The 10,698-nt window shown below is 35.6% G+C and overlaps 1 protein-coding gene across 1 annotated transcript; it reads right to left on the bottom strand.

The window, feature by feature from the left end:
• Positions 1-8,465: 8,465 nt before the first annotated feature.
• On the bottom strand, positions 8,466-10,332 carry Gk2 (glycerol kinase 2). The gene has a single exon (XM_015499189.2). The coding sequence runs from the start codon at positions 10,301-10,303 to the stop codon at positions 8,642-8,644; it is 1,662 nt and encodes a 553-aa protein (XP_015354675.1). The 5' UTR covers positions 10,304-10,332; the 3' UTR covers positions 8,466-8,641.
• Between the last annotated feature and the right edge of the window lie 366 nt (positions 10,333-10,698).

Genomic DNA, 10,698 nt, shown 5'->3' with positions numbered 1-10,698 from the left:
CTTGGATGTGTGGAGGAGACTAGATGGTTGATGGTGATGGTTCATAAAGTGAATATAGGACAGGTGGAAGGTTGACTATATAACTGATCTAAATGCCACACTAATTAGCCTATCTTGGGAAATAGTGAGATCAGCACAAGCATTAAAGCAGTAAATTTAAATGATTAGATTTCTGTTTGCAGAGTAGAACTATGAGGACCTTGTTGGTAGCAGGGGTGCACTGTGAGCCCCTTAGCAGGCCACAATGTCGCAAGCCTGCTTCGTGGCCCTCCTCCAAGGCAGCACAATGAGTTCTGCTAAGAGCCAAGTATATGATGCATGGCATTTTTGGTTGAAAGGTGACGCCAGCTAGCCATTGAGATGATATGATTATGTTAAGATTTACATTCATATGGATATTGGACTCCTGCTGTTCACCTTGGCCTGCTACTGGACTCCTGGAGAGTTCCCATTGGTTGGGGAAGTACAGTAGGAGGGAGTTGGATCCGAAATCTTCCCGGGCGCATACAGGACATTGGTGGCAGTTTCAAAAAAATAAAGTTTGTTCCTGCTTGAGTGGCTCGTGATTTTGTGCCCAGCCAGACTGCGGCAGAGTTCAGTGGATTTTGCTCTAGCCATAGTCCGATCTCCCAGACACCAAACCAGGAGGATGACATTCCTTTTCCTTCCTCCCCAAGAACACTAGAGCATCTCTGGAACACAGAGGGCTGAAATTTCAGGAATAAACTTCCTTGGAGATGCCAAAAGCAAAACAGCTGAAAATCATTCATGAGCAGCTGATAAATAAGGGCTTGGCAGACCCTGAGGACGCCAGCTCCCTGGACGCTCAGGTTGTTGCCTTTGCCACCCAGATCTACAGTTATTAAGAAAGTGCCTGGCAACGTAAGAAGGATAGACTCCTCAGACACTGCAGATGAGGAACATCTAGAGGAAGAAGACATTCATAAGAACAACTGGAAGGGCTTTGAGAGAACCAGTAGCTTTTGTTTTGTTTTTTAATATTTATTTTATAGTTGTACCTTTATTTCACTCATTTATTTTTTACGTGGTGCCCAGGATCAAACCCAGGGTCCGTGCCTGCAAGACAAGCGCTCTACGGCTGAGCCACAACCCCAGCCCAAGCACCAGTCACTTTTGATAACGCCCTACTCTTTCTGAAAGCTCTGGTTACTGAAATACCTCCAAGGCCTGAGAACTTAGACCATACTCTTTTCTGTGGCCCAGATTCTAAATCTTTAAAGTAAGGAACCTGGCATATGATTTCTAATGTTTAGCTAAAATTCTTATCCTCCCAAATCTTAAGTTATCTTAATATAACAGTTGGAAAATAAAAAGTCAATTCCTCCAGTCCTCCAATGACAGTTATTAATTGCATTGCAAAAAGAAGACGCCGTCAAATGCTATAGAAAATATTTTGTTAAAGTTTATGCACACTTTGTTCATGTTTATTTTATTTGTAGGCATTACATGATTTCCATAATGCATTCGACTGATATTAGAAGGGAAACTGTAAGGAAGACACAGAAACAAACAAGACAAGACCATACATACAAGAAGAAAAGTCTTGGATAGATTAGAGTTGAAGGGTAGAGGCTGTGAAGGGATGAATGAAAGAGAGATAAAAGACAATCCAAATACTCATCGAGGCAAACATTTGGTACATAATTTTTTTTATACAACTGTAATGAATGTCATTCTTCTCTATGGAACAACATGCCAGTTCTTTAACACATCGCTGCTTGGTGCCCAGTGGGCAGCAAGTGCCCAATTGCCAGTGCCACTTTTTAGTGCATGTTCATCTGCAGGATATTAAACAGATTGCCATCCTTTTGATGTTTGTGAATACGAGTAGTAAATACCATATGATGTGACTCAATGGATTTGGTTCAGGAAAAAGAAAAAGAAGAAGACAGTAAAAGGAGGAGGAGGGGAATGAAGAAGAGAAAGGAAATTAGCATCTCTTCTTGAGTGGATGTGAGTAGTAAACCCTGTATCTAGAAAAAATGGTGCATCTAGCAGTTCACCCCTAAATTTCTGACATATCTTCTAAGGAAATGACTCCCGAAAGAATTTGTAAACATTATTTTTTTTTAGAAAATAGAAATCATTAGAGAATAGAGAATGATTTCATTGTAGTTCAGAATCTTTCAGAATGTGCTCAGATTAATTGGCCATAAAAATTGTGTATGTGAGAGTGCCCCAAATTATTCATGGGCCAAGATATTATTCTTAGTTTCACAAGAAATCTCACTGATAAACTTTTTACTTTCACTTTCCTCATGTAACATAAAAGGATAACATATTGTTTGAGATAAACTCTAAGAGAGGTGCCATTACCTGGGTAAAGACAAAGGAAAATTAATATCTCAAATATATTTTAAAAATCTTTCTCCAGCATGTATTTCTGACATATATTGAGCAATTTAAAGTTTTTACTCACCTTTTTTTTTTTTTTTTTTTTTTTGACTAAATGTCTTCTCCAGCTCTACCAAATTCTATAGCCTCTTCTGATACTGTGAAAGTAGTCTTAGAGTTTTAAGGACTTTCTTTTTTTTTTTGAGAATACTAAATTCTGTGAAAGTAATAATATACCCCAGTTGAATCAGCTACCTGATTCTAAAGCTATACCTTTTTATTTTTTTGCACTAGAAATGTGATTTGCTTGTTCATTTTTCTCAATGTTCTTAGTCATGAAACTGAGCTAATCATAGATATCTATGGCCTATTTGAAATAGAGTTGGGAACAAGTGATAAGTTGATTAAGTGAAATACACTGGACACCAGACAAACCTTATCTTATAACCTGAGAGAGAGACAAACTGACCAATCAAAGCTTCCCTCCTGGTTTCTGCTCATCCTCTGCCCTTGCCACTTTGCTGAGGCCATAATGAGGTAAAAACAGGGAAGTACATTTAAGCAGATTGCCCACTTCAATCCAGAAAAAGCTAAACAAAGTACAGTTATCCTTATTTGCAGTCATTAGAACACTTTTGTCCTGGTTTTTACTCGACATTCTTTTGAAGTAACTAATTTTGGCTTTGTAAATGTTTTTTTAAGCTTAGATTTTCTATGACATTTGAAAAAATGCATTCTGATATCTAAGTATATGATGTGTGTATTGTTTGCAATGAACTGAACTTCAAATCATTTAATATAAGATGATTTATAGACTTACTGGTCCCCACTTTTTCCCTGCAACGGTTGAAGCCTTCCTTTCTAAAATAAATCACTTTGTTGAGGGTTGCTATGATAATGAACTGTAATGTATGCTAAACACAAAGAGGGCAAGGATCACATGCATTTCTTCAAGGCTTAAATAAATTGGGCTATCAAAGTTATTGGTGGAAACTATGGGGAATATTTAAATATTGTTTATTAAGTTTATTCATTTTGCTTTGATTGAAACAATCAGAGTAGACTATAGAGCCATAATTTTAGTGGGAAGTTAAAGTAGGTGACTGACTGAGATGATATTGTATTTACTCTAGACTTTGCTGAAAGATTACACTAAGGGGAACTTATTAGTTCATATGATATTTTAAAAAGGCACAAAAGCAAATTTTCCATATCTAATAGTCATAGAGTTGGTGCATAATGTTTCACCTAAAATGGGAGTTGTTTAAAGTAACATTTAGACTCATACATTGAGCCTGTTAGTGAAACAACAGCTTCCCTGGGAGATTATGGCATTTATATTAATATGATAATATAAGCACCAGAAATCAAGCACAAACAGATAATAATTCAGGACTCTGAGCAAGACAGGATGGGAAGATGCTTATCTCTGCAGGTCTAGTGTATATGACTGCCGTTCCTAGAACTAAGCTGGGAATTATGTAGTTGTTTAATATCATTCACTTCAGCATGATACCTTTAATTAGATTCAATAGTACATCTAGTTTCTCTTTGAATGCCTCTAGCATTCCTTTCTCTTTTTGCCCTTCTAAGATTCTCAGTCTCTCTTTCTTTTTCTTTCTCTCTCTCTCCCCTCCTCTTTCTTACCTATCTCTCTTCCCCACACAGCCACAACTTACTTGCTTGAATTCACAAATTTTATTTCATCCTTGGAAAATAGAATCAGAATTAGATGCTTTTCATTCTCTTGGTTAGTGTTCCAGCTCATTCTCTCTCGCTCACACATATGCCTGACATTAAATGATGAATTGCTGTTTTATAACATGCATGCAAAGAGACCCCATCATCATAATTTAACCATGTAGTTCTGCTTAGTGGCAATTGAGAAATTATTAATTAGCTAATTTTATAATAGAATATACAGAAGTTCCTTTATTGCCTTGGGGCAAAGTACTGTAATTTACCAATATCATCTGAGTTAAATTATGAAAATGAGACTTACGAAGGCAAAGATTAAAAAAAGGAAAGCTGATAATCACAGAAATATGTATGTCGAAGGAGAACAGGATTCTTAGTTTGAGGACAATAGCCTGATTTTCTTATATTTGTTTGTGACTCTTCATAAGGTCATTTGCAATAAGTCCCAGACTGAGAATTATGACCAGATAAATGAAATGGGAAATTAATTTGTTTTAAATGATACTAGACATTATCATGAACTTCTCCAGCCTAATCACACAAATGAGTTCAAATACAGCCCGGAGACCTGCTAGAGATAGGAACTGGCACACCCCATGCTAAATGATTGTAGAATCAGTGAGGAATCAAATGCACAATAGAGAACATCAGTAATTAATCTACTCCAGCAAACTTTGCTTATATTCATTCAAAGTTTGAAGACAATTTTTGAAAAATATTTTTTATTACTTTTGAGATATGTGTTCATCCAAGTCTTCATCATAATATATTCATCACCCCCTGATTTTCTTTGTGCCCCTTTATAATCATGTCTTCTGCCCCTTCCTGCCCATTCCTCATGCCCCTCCCTCAGTTTCCAAGCAATCACTAATCTATTTTCTGTCATTGTTAAATAGTTTGCATTTTCTCGATTTTACATGAATAGAATCATATATTATCTATATATTCTTTCTTCTCTGGCTTATTTTATTCAGATTAATTATTTTGAAATTCATCTATGTTATAGTGAGTATCAGTAGTTCATTTCTTTTTGTTGCTGAATAGTGTTCCATTGACTAGATATATCGTAGTTTGTTGAGCTGTTGATGGAATTTTGACTTGGGTCCAGTTTTTGGCTGTAAGAGCTATGAACATGTCTTTGTACTGATATACTTCACATTCCTCTTGGGTAAATACCCAAGATAATATGAAAAGATATACATTATTTTTTGTAAGAAACTGTCAAACAGTTTAACTATTTTCCAAAATGTAACATTTTACATTTCCACAAAAAGAGATACAGTTCTATATCCTTATCAACATTAGATGTGGTCAGTCTTTAATTTTAGACATTCCGGTTAATAGTTATCTCCCTTACAGTTTTTCTTTTCTAGTTTGTTGATATTGTGAAGTAAATGGGTTGGTTTTTCTAATTATATTGATTTACTGTCCTCTTTTTTATATTGTCATCGATCATAATATTCCTTTGAATATAGTTAATTCTGCTAAATTTTTGTTTTGAATTTTTGTATCTATTTACAAAGACAATGGCCTGAAGTTATTTTTTTTTCTTGTAAAGTCATTTTTTAAAAAAATTATTCCTGGTGCTAGAATCAGAATAATACTGGAAACCTGGCCTCACAGAATGAGTTTGAAAATATTCTGTCCTTTCAGCTTTCTGGAAGAGTTTGTGTTCTGCTTTACTTGTTTGGAAGAAGCCACTGTTAAAGCTACCTGGGTTTCTTTGTGGAGAGAACTTAAACTAGAAATTCAATCTCTTTAAAAGAGGGCCATTCAAGCCCCCCCACCCCCTTGAGTTTTGGCAGTTTGTGTTTTTCAGGGAATTTGTTCATTTTATCTAAGTTGTCAATGTTATAGTCATAAAGTTTTCCTAATATCCCTATAATTCTAATTTTAACATTCTTTGGACATGCTGTGATGTCTGTCATTCCTATTTCTGACATTGTTAATTTTGTCTTTGTTTTCTGATAAGTTTAGCTAAAAGTATCATCAGATGCTTTGATATCTAGAAAAATGAGCTTTTTGAGTTTTACTACTATTTCTGTTGGATATATTAGTGATTACTGCTCTCATCTTTCCTACTTACTTCTACTTATTTGGAGTTTAGTCTATTATTATATTTCTAGTTTCTCAAGGTGGAAGTGGAGGTCATTGATTTAGGAGCTTTCCTTTTTTCTAATATAGCCCTTTGGGTCTATAAAATTTTTCTTAACTACTGTTTTAACAATACCTCACAAATTTTGGTATGTTTTCATTTTCATTCAATTTCAAATAATTTGTTTTCCCCTTTTTTCCTCTTTAACTCATTATTTTTGTTTTTTGGTTTCCAAATATTTGGGAATTTTCCAGAAATTTTTTTTTTATTTATAATTCCATTGTGCTCAGAGAGCATACTTTATAGAAAAACCTTTTTAAATTTTTTGAGAGTTGGTTTATCTCTTGAATATAGTTTATGGTGGTCATTGTTTTATATGGACCTGAAAAGAGGATGTATTATATTGCTAAGTGACATCTTCTATGAATGTCAATTAAGTGAAGTTGTATGATATATTGTTCAAATCTTCTATACTAAATTCTTCTCTACTTGTTCTATCAAATGTTGAGGAAGAGATGTTGAGATCTCTTGTGGTAATTATAGATAATTCTACCTTTTCTTTCAGTTCTACCAGATTTTGCTTTATGTGCCTCGAAGCCCCACCATTAAGTGCATATGTATCTATTGCTTTTGATAAAATTATTATTGAAAATGGCTTATTAATATTCTTTACTTAAAATTAGTTTTTTCTATTACTATAGACACTCCAGATTTCTTTAGATTAATTTTAGTATGGCGTATCATTTTTTCTATTTTACTTTTAACCAGTTTTTATTTTTTTTCCCTGTACCTATTTCAGTGTGTTTCTAGGTGACAGCATATTTGGGTCTTTTTTTTTTTTTTTTTTAATTTGATAATCTTGCTTTTTAACTGGGGTAATTAGATCATTTAAAATTTTTTTTTTTTGAGAATTTTTTAATATTTATTTTTCAGTTTTCGGTGGACACAACATCTTTGTTTGTATGTGGTGCTGAGGATCGAACCCGGGTCGCACGCATGCCAGGCAAGCGTGCTACCACTTGAGCCACATCCCCAGCCCTAGATCATTTAAATTTAATGTGCTTCCTGGTATTATTAGATTTAAATACATTTTTCTGCTATTGTTTTCTATTTTCCTATTGATTTTTGTTCCTTTTCATCTGTTTTATACCTACTTTAGGATTAATTGAAAACTTTTATATTTTTAATATTTATATATCTAACTGGCTTGTTAATTATAACTTTCCATTTTATTTTAGGATTTATAGTATGCATCTTTAGTTTCCAGTGTAATTTCAAGTGATATTATTACCGTTTTCCATATAGTACATGAATCTCAAAAATTACACTTCCATTTTTCCTCTTCCAACTTTCTTGCTATTATTGTTTCCTTTTACAAATGCATAAGTCTCATATAATATTATTTGAAGTCATTTTTCCTGCTTGAAAATAATGTTTATTGCAGTAATCCACAGTCATTTCATTTTCTAGCATATATATAGCTAAGACAATTTAAATAAAAAGTAAGGTGTAAGAAATATTATTGAAATTATACATTTTGTATCAACATAACTATATACTTTTTTAATTTAAAAATTTAATTTTGTGCTGGAATTGAAACATATTTAATATTTTATTACTACCTTTTTAAGAAAATGCTCTTTTCTGTTAACTAATATGTTTGTATATTTTGCTGAAAAATGCACATAGCTATTGAACCTAAAATATTTATGTCTGTAATACTCTAGTTAGGATATTCCTGATATAACATACTGGCTAAAATGTGCTCTTAATTTATAACTGGGCTACCCTATAATATTTAGACATGAATATTACACAATCAAGTAAAATACATGAAAAGGAAAGATGAAAAGATAAAAAGTATCTTTCTTCCTAGAGGATGTGTACAGTAATTCCATGTAATTAGTGAGACCATGTAAAATGTCTGACAAATTTCAATTTGGCAAATATTTTTCAGGAAAATATTTAAACTATGAGAATAACAAATTCACTGTAAAAATGTAGCAAAATTTTCCATTAAACATTCAGTGAAGATGTTGTGGTCTCCCTAACAGGTAGAAAAGAGAAATTGGGGGGTGGGTATTAAGAACAATAATATTTAAGCTTCTCCATTTTAGCAGATTAGTTATAATTCTTAATCAGGTGTGGTTAGCACAGATAACTAAATCCTGGTCCATAAATGATAGAGTATATTTGATGATAAATTTTATGGATAGAATACAAATATGCTGTATTTTACAGAGTGGGGCAGGATGTTAAATCAAATTTAAATACTGATGTTAAAAAAAAATACACACCAGATGTTTCCACAGTGTTTTTCTACTGTGATTTCTTTATTTGAAGCCACAGGTCTACATAGGGTTCTCGTAGGTCATGTAGCAAGTGATTTATAAATAAAATCAGAGAAATAATGTCATCACATTAAGAGACAGAACTGCTGGATTCTTTCATTATGTAAAAAGCTCACATCTTGGGAATCCACGGTTGGAATTATTATGGAATACCTGAGATGTATCTTGCCCCAATTAACATTATCATGCTACTCACTACAAAAAATCCCAAAGGCATACTAGAGAAGATAGCAGTATCACCATTTTCAGAAGACTGAGCTGTAACCCAACCCATTGACTTCATCACAGCTTTCTTCCATGTAGCGTAACGAATATCGCTTTCTGTAGCCTGTATCTGTGGTTCAAACCTTTCCATCGTGATTGCCGACAAATTCTCAGGTTCAAGACTCCAAACCCCTATTCCTTCTGCAGCTCCTGCTGCCATGGCAGCTCCCAAAGCAGTTGTTTCAGACATGGAAGATTTTACTACTGGAATATGCAGAATATCTGCTTGTAGTTGCATAAGAATATTGTTGTTGGTCATTGCTCCATCAACCTGCAAATGAGTGAGTGGAATTCCACAATCACGATTCATGGCATCCAAAATCTCTCGGGTTTGGAAACAAACAGCTTCTAATGCTGCGAAAGCAATATGATATTTGTTGGTAAAATGAGTGAGACCACAGATTATCCCTCTTGCACTGGGCTCCCAATAAGGTGCATATAACCCTGAAAAGGCTGGGACAAAGTAGCAGCCATAAGAAGTACCTGCTTCTTTAGCAAGTTTTTCAACTTCTTCTGAGGTTTCTATAATTCCAAGATTGTCTCTTAGCCAACGAATAACAGCACCAGCTATAGCAACAGAACCTTCCAATGCATAACATACTGGCTTGTCTCTGCCTAGTTTGTAAGCCACAGTTGTCAGAAGGCCATGCTCAGAAAATACACATTTACGACCTGTATTACATAATAAGAAACAGCCTGTTCCATATGTGTTTTTGGCTTGTCCTTCCTGGAAGCACATCTGTCCTACCAATGCAGCAGACTGGTCCCCCAAACACCCAGATATTGGCACACCTTCCAAGGCTCCACTTTTCATTAGGCCATAGATCTCAGAAGAACTCCAGACATTTGGAAGAATGTTCATTGGAATTTCAAAAAAGTCACAGAGCTCTTTATCCCATTCTAAAGAATGGATGTTGAAAAGCATTGTCCTACTTGCATTTGTTACATCTGTACAATGGACACCTCCATTAACTCCTCCTGTCATGCTCCAGATAAGCCATGAATCAATGGTACCAAAAAGAGCTCTACCTTCTTCAACAGCTTTTTGAACGTTTCTCACATTGTCAAGCATCCAGCGAAGTTTCACTGCACTGAAGTAAGTGCTAAGTGGAAGGCCAGTCTTAGACTTGACAAAGTTATTATTTCCCGGAATTTTTTTACTGAGATTCTCAACGGTAGACTGGGTTCTGAGATCAAGCCACACCACAGCATTGTAGAGAGGCTCTCCAGTTAACTTGTCCCAGATTACAGTGGTTTCCCTCTGATTGCTGACTCCGATCGCTTTTATGTTGGCGATATCAACGTTCACTTCATCAAGTTTCTCACACGTTCTCTCTATACACTCATAGACGGACTGAAGAATTTCCTTAGGGTCTTGTTCCACCCATCCTTCTCTGGGGAACTCTTGGGTCAATTCCACTTGATGATGACTAAGTAGTTCTGCTGTTTTTGAATTAAAAACCAGAAAGCGAGTGGAGTTGGTACCCTGGACCACTGCCCCCACCAACGGCCCCACAGCTCCTTTCTTTGGGGCTGCCATGACACCAGTCAGTCGCCTCTGGCAGCTCTGGTACCGTTTCCCAGGAGAGGGCGGCACTGGGGGAGGGGCGCGCAGCCAGCCAGGCACACGCTGCGCAGGCGTGGCTGCCTCTGGGGACCTTTGCCCCCTAACTGGCGCTGCACCCTCTTGCCCCGCCTCTGCGTTCCAAGCCTCGCCTCCAGCATCTTCTGCGTCATTGGAGCGTGTGAAGTTTAAACAAGTTATATGTTTATGCGTGTGATTAAGGATACCGGTGCTTTCACTCTTTTGTGTGCCTCTGTATTTCTGTTGTTTCTTTTCTTCCTGTGAAATAACCTTCAACATTTCTTTCAGTGCAGGTGTGCTGGAGATGCATTCTCCAACTTTTGAACCTCTAGAAAGCATTAGTCTTAATA

The sequence above is a fragment of the Marmota marmota genome, unplaced genomic scaffold, assembly GCF_001458135.2.
Source record: "Marmota marmota marmota unplaced genomic scaffold, marMar, whole genome shotgun sequence".
Taxonomy (NCBI): Eukaryota; Metazoa; Chordata; class Mammalia; order Rodentia; family Sciuridae; genus Marmota; species Marmota marmota.
Note: the sequence above shows the minus strand (reverse complement) of the source record. Positions and strands in the feature narration are given on the sequence as shown.

Excerpts from the sequence above, each read along its gene's own strand:
- Gk2 (XM_015499189.2), bottom strand. The coding sequence starts at position 10,303 with ATGGCAGCCCCAAAGAAAGGAGCTGTGGGGCCGTTGGTGGGGGCAGTG.